The sequence below is a fragment of the Pseudoliparis swirei genome, chromosome 22 (genome assembly GCF_029220125.1).
Source record: "Pseudoliparis swirei isolate HS2019 ecotype Mariana Trench chromosome 22, NWPU_hadal_v1, whole genome shotgun sequence".
In the NCBI taxonomy this organism is placed as follows: domain Eukaryota; kingdom Metazoa; phylum Chordata; class Actinopteri; order Perciformes; family Liparidae; genus Pseudoliparis; species Pseudoliparis swirei.
The window spans coordinates 9,845,671-9,863,808 of NC_079409.1; the positions used below are offsets into that span (position 1 = coordinate 9,845,671).

The window sequence follows — 18,138 nt, forward strand, 5'->3', positions numbered from 1 at the left end:
TCATTTTGTGTGCCTTGGAGCGCTGTGCACACATTGCAGATGCAGGCAGCGGTAATGACTGTGTGCATCTCCATCAACACAGTATGTATGCCATATGTAGATATACGTATATGCCGTTTGTGTTAGTCTATAATTACTTGATTGGCAGAATTATTTTTTTTAACTACTGGATTTGTTGGACTGTTATACGCATGAAACAAAAAATGTAAATGACACTGGGTTTTGGGAATTTAACATCATCAATACTAAATAATGTATTAATATATAATATAACCTGCACATGATTACCATAATCCATCACTTATTTTAAGACCATTTACAGCTTGTATCTGTGTTAACTGCGATGTATATGTTTTGTCCACCGTCACCGACAAATTCTTTTTATTTTTTGTCCTTTTTTTTGTTTGTGCCAAAATGTCTATCCTCTTCAGTAGATACCAAAGACGCCTGCTTTAGGCCAGTCACTGTAGTCAGCCAGCTGTTATCTTTTAAATAACAGTCAAACCAATATTGCAGTGCTGGCAGCAAAAAAAGTATTCCTTTCAGTCTCCTCAGCTCCAGAGTTCAGAGAATGACATTGATAGCAAATGTGTTTTTTCTTAAGAGATAAAGTATATGCAGCGACCGGGTCACAACTTGTCTATCAGCTCCTCTCTGATTGAATTTTAGCAGATTAACATGACAGATGTCTAATAATGTATATCTCTCTGAAGTTTCGGGGTGTTGCTGTTGGGCATTGGTACTTTGAGCTGAATTAATTAATTAAGTGAAAAGAAGACATAATTATCAGTATTATTTTAATCTAGATTAAATCTATAAACCTGTGCAAGTCAGGAAATCACAGAGCAGCGTCCTGTACAGGTTGCATTGAAGACCCCGCTGACTCATGCGTGTGGTTTCTACCGAACAGCCAGGTGTTCAACACACTGAATTCCCTTCTCCAGAGGTCTCCCGTAACAATGCACACTGTAATTCCCCCAAGCACTACACATTGCACAATGAGTCCTTTCAGAGGATTGTCTCTGCCCGATAAAAAGATCTGAATCTCATATTTTGCAAGACAAACACAAAACCCTAAATGGGGATAGAGTAAACACACTTTCAGATTCAGATACAGTTGAACATTCCTGCCATAGAAGACATGTAAGTGACCAAGTAAACAATACTTCATAATAAATGATAAAAGTTGGGTGCACAGCAGTTTGCAGAAGCAATAGTACTGACAAGAATCTGAGGGGTCACAAGAGTATTATAGGGATAAGAAAAAGGAAAAAAATCATATATATTTCTTTCAGATTTTTCTTTTTTCTTGTGAAAAAAAATGCTTTAACCTCAAAGAATTCGGAACACTTGTACACTAACCCCATAACTGCATTAATGCGGCCAATCCCTGTCCAGCTTTACAGTGTGTTACAAGCTCACCTGCACACTTGGTCCTGCTCATGAGAGGCGGTCCAGGGGGGCCGGTTCCTCCCTCTCCGGGCCGAGTCAAAAGCACACTGATATGGTACTCTGTGTCTGGATCCAGGTGCCACAGCTTATAGGTGACCATGTTGACGCCGTGCACCTCTGACCACGGGGACTGGTTGGCACGGTACTCAATCTCCTTCCTGATAATGGGGCCATCTCCCAGGATAGAGTTGGTGTTGAGCTGGATGATTAGGTAAGTTGATCCACCGCGCAGCAGCTGGGGTGGCGCAATGGGGGATGGAGGTTCTGTCGGAAGAAATGAAAAGCAGTGGGGTTTTTTCGTTTTCGTGGTCCAACACAAGTTTATATTGTTAAAGGCAGTTGTTGGCGGGTCCATAGCACGGTAATTATTGTATTAATTAGCTGTGTGCAAACAGATTTATTACCATGTTTAAAGCCCACTGAAACTTAAAGAGTCCCCAGAGACTGCAGAATGTGAGCAGGTCAAACTGCATCCAAATAGCTGATTAGTCATACCTATCAACAAGGCATTTATACCCCCGAATAAATTTTTTGCAAAGTAGTGAGAGGAAAACCAACTCCGGATGCAGTGCAGTGAATGTGTAGGATATTTGTAGCTGAAGGATTAAGTGGTGTACATCTTTTTCTCTGACTGAGTGTTCAGTCCTCAGAGCATGGTAACCATGATAAAAGAGGAGACTCTGCATCACTGTTGAAAAAGATTGCAAAACCAAGGATTAATTCCAGAGCCCACCGGTCAAATGTCACTGACTGGCAGATCCAAGCCACTGAACAATTACACCGGAAACAGTGTGAGGGAGGAAAGGGAATGCAAAAGAAATGAGGACAAAGCATGAGAAAGGATCAGAGTTAGATCTGTGGCTGTGACTAATCCTTCATCCGGCAGGCGCGCCTCTGTCTTTTCTGCGCTCCTCTCTTTGAGCTTTCAACATTACGAGCCCCTCACCTCTACTCCCAGCTGCTTCTCTTCTCCTTGACTTAGCCTGCAGCAGCTCATCTTTGGGCTGTCAATGACTGCATTCATAATGAAAGGCCACATTTAGGCCCATGGGTAAGCAGCCAGTGGGGCCACATTTAATAATAAATCACTTATTTGTTTTTAAAGTTCACAGCTCAGCTTTATTTTGTTCATTTTTCACTTTATTATTTCTCAGTATATTATTAGTTGTCCTTTTCATTGTTTCCCTCTCTATGCAGAGCTAAGTGCTGCAAGGATAACATAGTTTTGATGGCCAACCACGAAGCATTGCAGCAGTTCCCTCAACAAAAAACCAAAGGGACTCTTTATTGGATTTTTGATTATTGCAGGAAATAATCCCACGATGACGTCGTGTAGTCTCATTTAGCCAAATGTTAGCTTCCACCTTTTAAAACATAGACAAGCTTTTAAATTCACGAGAGGGATATATACTGACACATTTCATATAGGAGCACAACATGTTAAAATCTCTTAAACTTGTGTTAACCACTGTCCTTATTTCAGGCATCTAAAGAAAAGAAAAAAGACTTATTCATTTCCAGGTTGCAGGACTCATTCCTGGAGCACTCTGTTCTCAAACTAAACATTGCTATCTTGTTAATGAAGGACCTCTTTTCAGTGAGACTGATTCTTTAAGAGGGGTTAAATCCCTAAAAAATCATCTTTAAATGTGCTCATGATCAAACTGTAATATGGGGGCAAAACAAAAGCCACAGGAGAAAGATGAGACTATTGTATTCATTATGTGGGCACTAACTCAAGGGGTTTGTTGTTGACTACCAGAGGATCAAGGGGACTCCAGTCCTGGTTGTTATCCAGGGAGAGAAGGGGAAGAGGGTTGACTCATTCAAATACCTTGGAGTACAACTCAATAAAAAACAGGGTGCCACAGGTCTTCTATCAATCCATCGTAGCCAGTGCTCTGTTCTCCGCAGTGGTGTGCTGGGGTGTTGGCATTGAGGCATTGAGGCTTGGAGGTCAGCAGCCTCAACAAGCTGAGAAGGAAGGCCAGCTAGACGACCAAGTTGAGACTGAGTGCGGAGGCAGTACCGTAGAGGAGCACAAGGGTAGCAATAAAAGCCATCTTGGATAGCCCTTCTCACCCTCTCTTCAACAGGCTGTGGCAGATTGGCAGTTTGTTGCAAATGGTAAGAACGAAGAGATTGAAGCCTGTGAGCTGTTCCTCCTCCGAGTCAAGGGTCTAAGGATGGAGGATGTTGTTAGCTGTACACAATGTGAAGCCCCTTGTAGATTTGTCGTATAGGGAAATAGAAAAATGGTTTGACTTGATTTTTTTAAAGCTTTGCTATTCTTCCTTGGCTATATGTCTAAAAGTGTGTATGCTCATTGAGAGGAACAAGAAACACAGTCAAGGTATGTATTCACATGCTTTGGGTTGGCTGTAGCTCAGTGGGGAGAGTGGTCGTCCCGGAACCACAAGTTCGATTCCCGCTCTCCCCATTAGTTGCATGTCGAAGTGTCCTTGATTAAGACATGAACCCCAAGTTGCTTCCTGGGCGCTTCACTGCAGCCCACTGCTTACTTTCCTTAATAACGATGGGTCGAATGCAGAGAAGAATTTTACCCCGGGTATAAATAAAAGTGTAAATGTCTTTCTTTGCCTAAATAGTTGCCCACAAAGTTGTAGCTATGACAGTCGACAATGTTTCAAATATAGATGTAGTGGCAAAGAAGCTAAAACGTGGAGGCTTCATCCAATTGCTGTCGAGACTTTTTTTTTTAAACACACAAATCAACCTGCTATTAGTGTTCGAGGAACGTAACGGGAACGTCCAATCGTTCAGAAACATCATCTTGGGATTATAAATGTCTGTCCATAATTTGATGGCAATCCACGAGACAGGTGTTGAGCTATTTCCGTCTGCACCAAAGTGATAAAGGGACCAACCAATTGATCAACAGATCCACAACGTACAGACTGATAAAGCCATTAATACAGCATGTCATTTAAAAGATGTACTATCAGGGAGAGCATACAGTAGAGGACAAGAAGATTAGGAATCTTCCTTTCTTATTTCCCCTTCTCAACCCTACTTTGCTAAGGGCTAGAGTTGGTTATGCCATCAAACCATCCGACAGCCGTGTCATTACTTTTCTGTCAAAGCGTTGTCAGGCTGTGGGGCAGGAGTGAGTAATGGGAGTGAGGTCACCATATGTGGTACGTGATATGACAGGGGCTGCAGGAGTCCAAGTCAAGAGTACAGTTCTTTGACTGAGAGCTGAAGAGCTGAGTATGGCAGCATATCTGACAACCCCAGCTCAGAAAACAACACGACGGGGAGATTGCATTCGCCAGCAAAAAGAGCCGTTATGTGTGTCGAGCACCGTACAATTTGAGTTTTGGGTATTGTAGTGAAATCAGTGAAGTGTCTGTGATTTCAGCCATTATGCACAAAAGATATCCTATGGGTGATTTGATATGTGTTCATACGAGTGGCTGGTGTAATCAATTTCATTTGTAATTCTCCTTTGAATCACACGCAGTCATCTTCCGTGACCGAGAAGAGCAGACAATCCTGTTATCATAAGAATGGCAGGAAAAGTGATGGTTGGGATCAGAGAAACCAAAAGGGGCGAGAAAGACCAAAAAGAGCGACAAATAAAGAGAGAGTGTTTACCTTTGACAACAAGTTCAGCAAAGTTTGAGACCCCAGAGCCCCTAGGGGACTGAGTGACACAGCGGTAAAGGTCTTGATCCGTTCGCTGGACGTCGTCTAGCTGGAAGGTTACCACAAAGCGCCGGTGACTCAAGTGCTTGATTGATGCCATTGTTAAAATGTCCCCATTGTGTCTCTGAAAAGCAGGAAAGGACAGGGTCGGTGAAAACACAACGGGTCGTCATGTCCCTCTCTCTAACACACACAGCTACATGTCATTTCATACAGTGTACCATTACACACACACACAGACACACATACATACACATGCACACACAGCTGGAAAAATAAGCAGCAAAAGCCAAAAAAGCTGAGCTGTTGCAGTCATAGTCCCCAGTAGGGGTCAAGCTCCCAAACCCTGGATCCCCTTTACACACACACACACACACACACACACACACACACACACACGCAGTATTAAATACCTATTAACTAGCCCTTAAATTCAGTTATTGCTCAGTAAACCCCGAGAGACATAGCCATTAATGCAGCAAAACACACTTAAATTATATCTGGGTCAGTTCTTATTCGAGCTGTGTGATTAAAAAGCAGTAGTGTCCAATTGTGTGCAATTCAATTAGAATGGCCGGACCATGTCTCTGCTTTAATCAGGCAATATGACGATCAGACATACTTTAAGAAAACAAATACATTTGTGTTCAAATAATAGTGATTACGAGGGTAATACATGTCATGATTGTTGTCCCTGATGGAGCCCGTCTGCCACCATAGCCGTCCTCGGTGTGCAATGTTGAAGCAAAAAATGTAACTGCTCAGCAGTTAGAATTGGACAGATGGGCTTTGATGCATTAAGGTTTAATCAGTTTAGTAAATAGGCTAACGGATGAGGAGCAGCATGTACAATGTTTTTTAGTAGAAAAAGAGACAGTGGAAATGGCTATAAAACAACTGCTGGTTTTAGCATAAAAAGCAGCGTCTCAAAGCAGAAACAGAACAGAAACTAAATTGAGTTTGGGGAGAAAGTTAGAAACAGGAAAATAGGGCTTGAGATAAAGTGTGATTCCAATGAATGTTGCATGATGCACCTTCCTGTTGCGCCGTGTGTGCATGTCTCACATTGCTCCACACCATTAAAACCACGAGCATCTTCTCAAGTTCACATAGTCTCAAATAAAAACATTGGATCTGACATTGTTCTGCTCATGGTTTCAGGACATTGTCTTTGTGTGAAATGGTGGACATTAATCCTGAACCGTATCGTTTTGATCTGCCATTTTGAACAGAAACCAAAGAATGCGAGCATGCTGGGATTAACAAGGACACCTTTGGGTAAAGCTCGGCCATCTCGGCCTCTGTTCTGCTTCTGATTTGGGCTTTTCCAGAGCACAGACCACACAAACCTCGGGTCGAGCCTTTCGCAAACAAACACATAAACACACACCTTCTGATAGGGTTAAGCAGGCAATTAATCTTGTGACTGGAAATTAAAAAATGTAAAACTCTCAATCATGCTGCATCCTCCCCTTTTGCTTTTTACAGTATTTTCATTACCGAGCATGTGGATTACAGAAAAGGAGGCAGGGGAAATCAGGATGAATAAAATAAGCACGAGATCACTTAAAGCTGCGTAAACAATCTGGCTGTGGCTAATTGGCGAGGAAACAACAAAACGATCAGTTAATCTGGCAGACGTGTGCCACCAAGACCGCGCTGCAGCTGGTACGGAAGACACAATAAACACAAGAGGGCACAACAACAGAAAACAACAGTGATGCGAGTCTATACGAAGAAAATGGGTCATACAGACATGTGTGACGCAGACGGAGCAGATATGGTGAAGAGGAGAGTAAAAAGCAGAGGAGAGGAAGAGGAGGCTCATTCCCATGGCCTGGAGATCTCATTCCAGCAGACGCCTGTATGGTTATGCCAGCTAATGACCCAAAGTATTTGTCTTCATCCTTGTGTTGTGACCAAATATCTGGATGTATTGAGCCTTCAGAGAGGTTCTGAATGAGGATGCTTCAATTACATAAATCACACATCCCAGATTCAAACAATACAGCAGGGTGACTGAAGTCAAACATGATTAGCACTAGCAGTAGTGGGGGGTAAGAGGTTTGGAAAAAGTTTTGATTGTGTGGCTGCAGAGGAATGTTTTAGCCCTCCAGCATTAGGGCATTTGGTCCTTTAATCAGGGCCACATAAAGAGGGGGATTTCAAGACCACAGAGTTATTCCCCAGCAGAGGAAGACCTTCAGAGAGAAAGTCATCCGAGATGAAAAGACCAATATTTAAAACACAGCACACGATTTAAATAAAAACAGGAGGCTGTGAAGAAAAAGCAGCGAATACTATGATCCCATAAGCAATGCGACTTTTCAAAGGCAACGGAGTAAGAAGGCTTCAAGGTCTTCATGGCCTTCACAGCAAAAAATATGTCTGCAATCTTTATTGAAGCACGAGCACGTATGGGACACTTAATGATTCAAAAACAGAAAAAAACCTTGTTGCACTGGTTATTTAGGGTAACACCCTCCACTTAAAATGCAATGGTCTTTGTAGAAAGTGGAATAAAGTCTTCAACGAGCTATGAGTAATCAAACAGATCCCTACAGAGAGAGTCAAAAAGACGACAAAGAGACACTAAACAACCACACAAAGAAAATGACCACCAAGAGAGGCAAAACAAAAAGCGTCCACAAAGAGACACAAAACAACTACACACACAACTTGTTATTGTAAAACAAGCACAAATAAACACAATTAAAGAGAGGAAAATTGACCAAAAACAAACACCAATTATCCAAAAAAGATGCATAAGAATGACAAAAACACACAAAACAACCACAAAGACACTCACAACTACAGCAAGGAGACCCCCCAACGCTTCCAAGGAGGCTCCAAACAACATAAAAAAAGAGTTGTTTTGTGTCTCTTTCAGTCTGCGTGTACTGGTGCTTTTTAGGAGAGTTGAGGGGCCTTTCACATGTCCGTGCCCAGGGGCCAATGTCCAATCTGTCCCTGAACTTACCTCTAAAATATAGAGGATCCAGTCTCAACCTGCTATTTTCCTTTTTCACTGTTGATGGATTTGAAAGTAAAGAATACAAAATAACAAATGTCTATGAACTTCACCAGTAAAACACTGACCTCCAGCAGGAACTTCTCAGCCTCTGAGGCTCTTCCAGCTGCCACACACTGAAACGTAGCATTTTGCCCAGCATTGACCTCCTCATCTCCGAGCCTGGAGAAGTGCGGCGCCTTATCTAAAGAAACAGACAGAGAGGAACACTGTGAGATCAAAAGAATCCTTTACCTTCGGCTTCAGAACAAAACCTTTTATCAAGGCTTTTTCTTTTCTTTTCAAATACAAAAACAAGAACTTCAGGCATCATCCAATGTTTGCTCATACTTAATTAAATATCACAAATGTGCATCAGAAACCAAAAGCAGCAACAGTTTCTTTCAGTTCAAGGTTTGAAGCTGCACTAAAGTTGGGTAACGACTTTATTTTCTAATTAGATTCATAAATATTAATGCTTTTTTAAGTTTCTATCTAGTTTTTCGTGTTGGTGTATTTGTGTTGACAGTGGAGGATCAAAAATGTTGCAATGCTTTCCACTTTCAGATTCTCCAGACACATCGGAGCCTAATATGGACATGTACGGTATGGTAACATTGTAATTAATTGAAAAAATGAAATACATTTTAAAAAAGTGTGTAAATATATGTGTTGAGAGGGTCACACACTGCGATCTAAATGAGAAAAGAGGCGATGTGAGCAGAATGTGGGAGTGAATCTGCAGAAGAAAAGCCACAGAGTAAGCATCAGTCCTCCACATCTCGACTAATAATGTCCCAGCATGCTGAGCGAAGCTGCCAATGAGTCTGTGTGTGGGAGTTGCCCTCTCACCAAACTCTGTGATTAACAATAGTGCTGTGAGAACCAGACCCCTGCAGAGGCAAATCTCTGCCTGCAATGCCTGAGAAATGGGGGTAGGACAAGTCGATATGTCACTCTGGATGATTGGCAGGAAGAGATGGCAGAGCAACGGTGAAGCACATGTTTGGGTCTCACACGTCTCCTGCTTGGTTTTGCACAACATTATGTCGTTATGTAGCAAGGGGCGGCTACGTGTGCATCTGGTTTGTTTCCAATAAGTAGTATGGGGAGAGTTCTTGTATATGCACCCCGCAGATGGCCTTAGAGTGACTCTCCCTCCGAAGGTTAATTCATAATTTATGCCCGAGAGCCAAAGATAAACAAAGTGTGAATGGGAACAAAAGTGGCCCCACAGTTGGCAATAACTACTGTGTTGCACAGCTAAAAGTGTCAGATGTGATGCTGAGCACTCTTTATCATGATACATATTTCATTTGAGTGCAACACTAAATTCAGAGTCAAAGACTAAGACTCAGGAGAACTAAAACAGAAAAGTCAAACATGCTTTTATAATAATTTACAAAAGGGACTAGTTGAGCCTTTATTCATTTTTCATATCCTTTTTTTTCTTCTTTTTTTACTATGCGACACTTCGCTTTGTGTTTTCACTCCGTCTTCCTCCCTCGCACGCGTTATCGGCCAACTAATGCAGCCTGGCCGTGTGCCACATCATGAGGCATGTTCAGGTCTTGATGAGTCTTAATTATGTAATGGCCACAGTGGGAGCATTCAGAAGATGCCATCTGCTGTGTCGGGGAGAAACGGGGTGACTGACTGGGTGGTACGCAGACAGCACGGTGCGACCTATCTCACAGCCGGTGTTCATGATACGCCTCCAAACACTGTGGTAACAGTAGGGAATATGTAAATATTAACAGGGAGATAACGCTGAATCTCTGTGACAGTCAAATATATCCATCAAGCTTGTGCCAGTTATTGATGTCACTTGAAAGCAGTGTGGACCAATGGCATTGAATGTGCTTTGAGCCCTCGTGTTCAGCAGTGGGTTGTGCACGACACAGAGTGTGACACTGAAAGACTTTGTCCAGGTATTAAGGGACTCAGTGAATATGTCTTACTTGAGGTCCTGCGGGGATAACAACACATTGAACCCCCAACCTCACTGACAAAAGAGAGCTCTGCAATGAACATTCTCATAAAGCTTTGAAATGCAGTGCTTGATGGGAAAAGACTCTCTGTGAGCAGTGATGTATGACCAAAAGCTACACCGCACTTCCAGTCAGGCCAGAGAACATGGACGCTGCCTTCAGAGAGAGAATTAAAGAGTGAACTGATTGACAAATCAAGGTAGCTGTCAAGCGAGTCTGGAGGCTGGAGTCAGGAATGGCAGGTGTATTTCCAGGTGGGGGGTGTTGGCATTTGGGTGTCACACTGTTTTAATAGCCCTTCTGTTGGCTCTGGACGCCTCAGGACAACCTGCAATACTAATATAAAAGGTTGGTCAGGCATCACTCTTCTCCGTATCATATTGAAATACATATTTCTCTCAAAACCACACAACTTTTTTTTCTCCCCTCCAGCACCTCCTGTAATTACAATTCATTGTCAGAAGCGGCACTTACAGCAGGGGTAGTTGAGCACCATGATGTCATCTATGGCAATGTAGCCTCGCCGCTCTCTGGAAACAGTCGCCTCAATCAGTACCTGCAAAGAGTGAAGCCAACGTGAATGTGTGATGAACAGATTGAATTCACAAACGGAATAGCTAAAGCATATACTTGCGATTAACCTAATGCTCCCGAAGCTGAAGTGTGCGAGCAATTTTCTGAAGAACATTGAGGGCTGCATGAATTATAACGCTCGCGTCCCACTTCCTCTGACAGATGCATTATTTACAAGCAAGCCCCTCGCCACACGGTTGCACAGCCGCTGACCCAAAACAGAAAGCTAGACAATGAGAGACACAAGACCAAGACAGGAGCATAAAAATAGGAAGATGGATACGTTTTGCCTGAGTCCGCAGGGCCAAGAGAAATAATAGTTTTATCAGGAGGCGCACAATGTGGCGCCTGACTCGTGAGCGCTATTCCACATTCAGGGCACAGGCTGCTGTGAAGCCATAACAGCAGATAATACAGCCTGCACAGGGCCACGAGACTCGGGGGAGGACAAAGCTCCATTCCGTCCTATGGAACAATAAGCTGGATGAGCAGCAGGCTCTCATGAAACCTAATCAATATCAAATCACCATCCTTAGTAATAGTGAGAGAGTTATGACACACAGGGGTGATGTTTGTTTTCACAGCACCAAGGACAGTCTCTCATCCTCATGTTTGATCGAAGGCCAGTTTTGAGTTATGGTTTCTCATAATCCTCTGACCAAATGATGACGACATGTTTCCTATCACTGGTACTGAGACCGCACACTCACACTACCTTATGTCCACGGAGCTACTTTAAATGTGTGTGCCTGGCATCTGTAATGCACGCCGGTGGAGAGGAAATGGGTTGTACAAGAGTAAACTCAAACTTCTCAAAGTTATGGAACTGAATCCAGTTGGAGTAGCTTCACCAGTGACTTGTTGTGTTGCAGAATGAATACATTGGGATATCCGAAATACGATACTGGCGTTTCAGTGGCAAAACAGAAAGAAAATGTAAGTTAATATTTGACGTTGGAGACGGTAGTTTGACCAAGAGATTTTAAGGTCCTCCAAAAAGCCTCTTAAAACATGATAACTGCATACCATAGTCTATCTCAGATAATGCAGTTTTCTTATTATCTTGCATAAGATGATGATAAGGTTGAGGCCTCAGTGAAAAAATTAAGTGGGTCGGAAAATACTATAGTTTTTCAAATCCATCCAAACCCGTGTTTCACACTCCATCCACAGAGGAAAACCGTGAGACGTGATTGGAAATTCAGCAAAAGGCGAGCTGAGATTTTCCTTTTGATACCTCACTTTGAGAGATATTAAAAGGATGTGCGACAAAATAATTATCAAGTGCATAAATCATAGACTGACATTGCATCAAGACAGATTAGAGCGGCTTTTTACTGTACTTGTTCTGCACTGTATGATGATTTTGTTTTGGTGCCAGTATGATATTTCAGTTTCAGTGCCAAAAACATAAGGTCCACAAATTAGCTTGTCCAAAGATTTTTTTGGAGAGGGGGCAGTTATGTTTCAAACTCCATCCTCCAGTTGAAAGCTAAAAAAAAAAGCAAGAAAGTGGACCTTAAAGTATGTTTTTTTGTCAGGATACATTTTTGAGACCTCGCTTTGCGGCAAATGGAAAGCAATTTCTAAGAATCCTTTCACTTTTACACAAAATAAACCAAACTACTAAAGCAAGCATTTCAGCAAAAATGAGTCTTACAACATCCCATCATATGTAGGACCCCTGATGGCACCTGCACCGACATATAATGATGGGATGTGGGTCAGCTAAAAGACTCTTGACAGAAAGAGACGCAGGAAGCCAGACATGCTGGGAGGAGAGAGGGTAGGCTAGAAGGTTGACAGAGGGGGTGAGGAGGAAGCAGGAGGAAGCAGGAGGAAAGGTCCTGGCTGCTGGGTCTAACGGTTGGAGAGTGACCCTGCTCTGCCTGTAACTGGTTGCTCTCCTCCGGCTCAGAGAGGAACACTCAGGCTCATCTTCTTCTTCCAGAGTCAATTTTTACCACTGGAACCTGAGCCAGAACAAGCCCCCGCTTTTAAAACGGGAAAATTAACATTTCCCCTTTTCATCATTTCCATTGCCCCCTGTTTCAAGTGGTTTATTTTCTTTAAAAGACCTCTTCCCTCAATTCATTCTTCCTATCCTTCAATTGTCCATTGCAGTGCTTTGTTTCTTTTGCTGTCCATCTTTTACTCTTGCCGCCTTCTCGCCCTCCTTCCCTTCTATTCTGCAGCTGCATAAACACACATTTTACAGCAATGATTAAAGCACAATATCCTTCAATATGTGGACTTGAATTAGTCGTATAAACACACAGCGCCATACCATCAGACTGATATTAAAATTAGCCCGACACACTGATTAGGCTGGAAGATATACACAAAAGACAGAATAATGTCTTGAAAGTCTAATTAAAGGTGCTATTACTCTCTGCTGAGCGAAAAACGCTCAATACGAGATTGATTACTGGTAAATCCTCACTCTTTTCAGCCATTAGGATGGGAGGTTATTAAGAGGGAGACATTCAAAGCATTTGTTTCAATAAACGACCTTCCCATATTTCTATTGAAAGCCACTTTCACAAAGAAACTTTCTATAGGCCTGTACTTTATTCTATTAAATGGCTATTTTAGTTCCAAAAGATATACAAATGCAGGAACCGGCTTCTAAAGAAAAAAAGAAAAAGCATGACACGCAGTGATTTATGACTGATATAAAATGCACATTAGGAGAACATATTACATTACCCTGCCTTATTGGCTTTTAGAAGCAATTGTTATGTATACAAATCAAGAGATGATTTATCTGGCCCTATAAACAAGCTTCTACCTTCCTCACTCCAGTCAGGAGACACCATTAGACGCAAGGCTTTCACTCACTATTAGTCACAGTCACATATAAATAACTTCTTGAATATTCACAGACAAAAGGTCAGATGCTGAAGTATATCTGGTCAGGTGGAAAATGCCAAAGGATAACGGTATGTGTCTGACAATATGGTTTCAATCTTAGGAGTCTCAATTTGCTCTCCAAATTATTTCACAGAGGTCTTTCCGATAGCCAAAGGCTCAACTGGCACCACTCTCATCACACTGAAGTAATGAAAGAAGAAGATATTATGGGACAAAGCTGAGCCATGAGGATTCTCATTCAGAAGTCTTTGTTGTGCCGACCACAATCCAACTTGCTCCCTTCCCTGAAAGAAGCGAGGGATAATAATAAGGAAACATGGAACCATGGGAAACGTTATGAAGTGGGCTACTCTGGTTTAAGAGGTCAAGCAAAACAGGCAAGATGTGCACAGAGCGTGAGAACCAACTCCATGCATCTACAATGTTTGTTTAAATTTAGGATATTCAAAATGTTAGAAAATACCGCTTATTCACATTCTTCCCGGGATCTGGATGAGAAGACCGATACTACTCACATGTGTCATTTGTTAAGTTCAGAACTGGTTAGCCTCGCCGGGCTGAGCATATAGAGTGGGAGCAGGGGGAAACCAATAGCCATGCTATGTCCAAAGGTAACACACAAACATCAAGCAAACAGCATCCCTAAAGCTCACTTATTAACCCATTGTGTCTCCTTCATAAAAAAATATATTGCGACATGAGAATTTGTGTACTGGATTGATTCTTGGCTGGTGATTTCCTGAAGGCATGCCATCAATGTGGGGTTACCAGACAATGGTATTTGAATGTGCATATGACATGACATGTGAGTATTGTATTAAGATCAGACCTACGCCTGTGGGTCAGTGGGTAGCAGGCCCGTCTTTCAACCAGGGGGTCGCCCTAGTCGATGTGTCCTTGAGCAAGACACTTAACCCTGAGTTGCTCCCTGTAGCTGCGTCTACGGTGTATGAATGTAACAGGATAGTAAGTCGCTTTGGATAAAAGTGTCAGCTAAATGACATGCAATGTAATGTAATGTAAGCTACCCTAAAAGAAACAACACCCTCAACGGGGAGGATGCATTGAACGAGGGGATGAATAATACACACGCCATATCAACAAGTGGAGAAGATTCTGACATTTGGAAGGAGACAAAATAGAGAGAAGAAAGTGAGAGATGGTAAAGAAAGGAGGGGACATGTCTGCTGGCTGTCTTGGAGGGATAGATAACATCTTTAATATTTAATAACAAGGTTCTCCAGCTATCGCAAACACTTCTACCAGTAAGTCAGAAAGAGAAATATGGCAATGTACACCAGACCAAACACATCTTCAATCGTGATATCTCAAGGTGATCTTGTTTTGTTAGATTTTCACCCCCAAAATCCATTCCACTCCAAATCCCAATAACCCAACTGTGATAGGAGAAAGTTATGTGTGTAATGCTTCTTCAATGCTTAATGCAAACAGCAGCCTGGTCTCACAGGAAGAAGACTCTGGGGATTTTGGTTCCTGGATTTTTTTTTTTGTTTTGGTGATAACAAGAGAACTGATTATTTTTTTACAAAACATAAACAGTGACTTGCATGTGCCGTAAAACAAGGTGTTTCTGTCTGGATGTCGTAGTCAGAGAGAGATAGGACCGAAATGCCAACAACGTTTTAGCAGAAGATTTAATCCTTTACTGATAACAGGTCAAACACAGACACAAACTAAACAGTACAAACCAACACTGGGGAAAGGGACAAACAGGGCTTAAATACACAGGGAAGGTGATTGGACACCGGCGAACGAGACACAGGTGTACACAATGAGGGCGGGGCTAGCAATCACACAGGTGGAAACAATCAGGGACAGGGGAGGCAATCACAGGGACAGGAAATGCAGGGAAACAGAGGACACAAGAGACAGGGGCTGTGTCTACTACCGGACACTTTACGAAGTACACTGCAATACAGTGCACTGACATCTGTCGTGCACTCCGTCGCTGATAAGTGCTGTATCAAACGGAACACTTACGTTAACCACTTGGCGGGAGTGACGTACGCAAATCTGCTTGCGATACCCGCGAAACTTAAACTGACAAAATGAATGCACTTCTTGCCCTCTTTGTCCCTTGTTTAGCCCTTTCTCCACCCCATGTGGAAACTGCGATACCTCCACAATCGCGGCAGGAGCTTCGTGGTCTACCGCTTGTGCTACCGTAGCCATCTCGTCAGGCCATTGTTTTAGAAATAAAATGAAAAGCTGGTGAAAGGGCTCCTCCTCTTCCGCTACGTAGCCAAGATGGCGTCCGTTTAGGGCCAGTAGTGTCCATCGTTTTACACTGCATGTTTTGCCCGTTTGCAGTTCGCCATCTGGGTACTTTCAGTGCACTGAATTCTGCTGGTTTTGTCAGTGTGGCGCCCTAAGCACTGAAAGTCAGTGCTCGAAGTACTCAAGTGTCCGGTAGTAGACACAGCCAGGGACTTCAAACCAAGACACAAAAACTCTGGATCATGACAGTTTCATTACACTCTAAATCATGAAATGAGCAACCTTTGTGGTAATCTCACAGCTGTGCAGTGCAAAAGGCTAAACTTGACATGGTGTATCCCTGTGCTGTAGGAAAGGAGCTAGGAGCCTGAAATCTAATAAGGATTTGAAAACCCTCTTTGAAATGATATGTGTTCTCCTAGGATTTATTTTACTCAGAGACAAATATAAGAAGTGCCTCTTCTCCACCTCTGCTTCAAACAAGTGCTTTACTAGTTTAATGAAATGGTTGATCTGCCTACCTATCACTTGAAATCGGAGGTGATAGTATTAGACTTGCTATGGAGCTAATATAACCCAAACCTTTTACTATTTAAAGTCACACAAGCTTCAGCTAAAGTGCTTTAGAGCTAAAAGTCTCGAAGGAATTTCCAGAAATCTTTGTCAAAGCAAACCAGGCTGTAACAGAGTCCCGCTACTCTCCTTTTTGTTGTTCTGTTTTCATTACACTGTTAATAGCTAGCATTAAGATGCTTTTAGAGAACCCTCCAGCCCGACACCTCCACAGTTACCCTTTTCTGTTTTGTTGGTTTAAAAGAGAGCAGTGACATGATGCAGGGCAAGACCTTGTGTCATTGCACAGTGATGAGCTCTTTGACTGCACAGGGATTATCAATGTAAACTGTGGTATATGTGAGGGGCAGTTTGTTTTTATCTCTTTGTACTGAGAAGCACGCTCAGCTGAGTTAAAGTCAAACGTGGAATGAGAGAGGAGACAAAGAGGAAAAGCTTTGAATCCTTACGATATGATGCATTTTCTCTAATGTTGCCAAAACCCGGTGACCAATTCCCCCAAATTGTAATCCATTACAATTGGACACTGTTTTCCCACACATGAGATACAAAAGTGGTTATTTAAGATGTTCTATTAAAAGATGTACTGTCAATACTAATTACAGTGTTGAGCATGTCTTTCTCCTGCACTATTTGTCCTGTCTTCAGAGTCATCTCCTCCTCCTAATAAGCCCTTTAAAAACCTTTTTCTCCTAACAGGAGCCTCTCATTGGAGGCTGCAGAACAATTCTGACTCACCTCTTGGCCATCATTATTTACTGTGATGCTTACAGAACAAGATGTGCACAACTCCACTGGGTAAAGTGAAAGGGAGGTGTGGGAGAACAGAACTGGTTAAAACATGTGATTATTGTATTTGTGAAGCATCTGATGTAGCAGCATAGTGGTTTAGGCGGTTCTGTAACAAAGATCACAGCGCAGCTCTAACTGCATCCATCAGCAGCGAAGCGCTCCTTAGTAGAAACATTAGACCATTTTCAGCTCACTCATTGTTAAACATTCATCATAAGAGAGACAGCTATTTAATACATTTAATTGGGGTACTGTAAAAGTAATGATTCACACCGAAAATGCCATTAAAATAAAAGAACAGACAGTGAGGACCTCATTATTGTTGGTTGCACCATTGAGCTAATGAACAGTTTTACTGGCACGGGTCCTTGCTGGCTTGTTTATGAGGAGCAAAGCTCAAGAGAAGGTGTGCCAGCCAGAAGCATTGATTGGTAGAGCTCGCAATCCTCTTGTATACTGATTTGTAGCTTGTGAGATGAGACCTCAAAATACAGCAAATAAGGATTCAAAGTCTGCACTCTCAGTAACGTAATGGATTTCTTTTTTCCAAAGGTATTTCAAAAGGGCCATGGGTCTTTTCAGAGGACATCCAATAGGATTCAATGAACAAAATAATCCTCTCTGGGAATGCACTTATTCATTTCAAGACATATAGTAGAAGAGAATCAATTCCATTTATTTTTAAAGCAAATAGAAGAACAACCCACGTTAACCATCTATACAGACAAGAGCAGGTATAGATCCACAGATAAGAGAAACACAGACGTAAACATCCAGGTCGATAGCATTCTCAGGTCTGTAGGAAGTTCTGTATGGAGTGAGAGCCGGGAGGTGATTAGCTGAGCGTAGCATAAGGATGGGAAACAACAGACAAAGAAAATCACATACCAGCACCTCTGGAGCTCACTAATCCACCCTTTGTATCCAGTCTGTTTAACCCTTGTGTTGCCTTAGGGTCATTTTGAC

The 18,138-nt window shown here is 42.4% G+C and overlaps 1 protein-coding gene across 4 annotated transcripts in view; it reads right to left on the bottom strand.

The window, feature by feature from the left end:
* ptprub (protein tyrosine phosphatase receptor type Ub) overlaps positions 1 to 18,138 on the bottom strand; it is a 147,381-nt gene that overhangs the window by 48,849 nt on the left and 80,394 nt on the right. For all 4 annotated transcript variants that reach the window (XM_056444162.1, XM_056444161.1, XM_056444160.1 and 1 more), the window contains exons 4-7: positions 10,597 to 10,678; positions 8,221 to 8,336; positions 5,071 to 5,245; positions 1,423 to 1,716 (exon numbers count right to left, since the gene is read on the bottom strand). In XM_056444162.1, the coding sequence (XP_056300137.1) occupies positions 1,423 to 1,716; positions 5,071 to 5,245; positions 8,221 to 8,336; positions 10,597 to 10,678 (667 nt within the window). The remainder of the gene's footprint in view (positions 1 to 1,422; positions 1,717 to 5,070; positions 5,246 to 8,220; positions 8,337 to 10,596; positions 10,679 to 18,138) is intronic.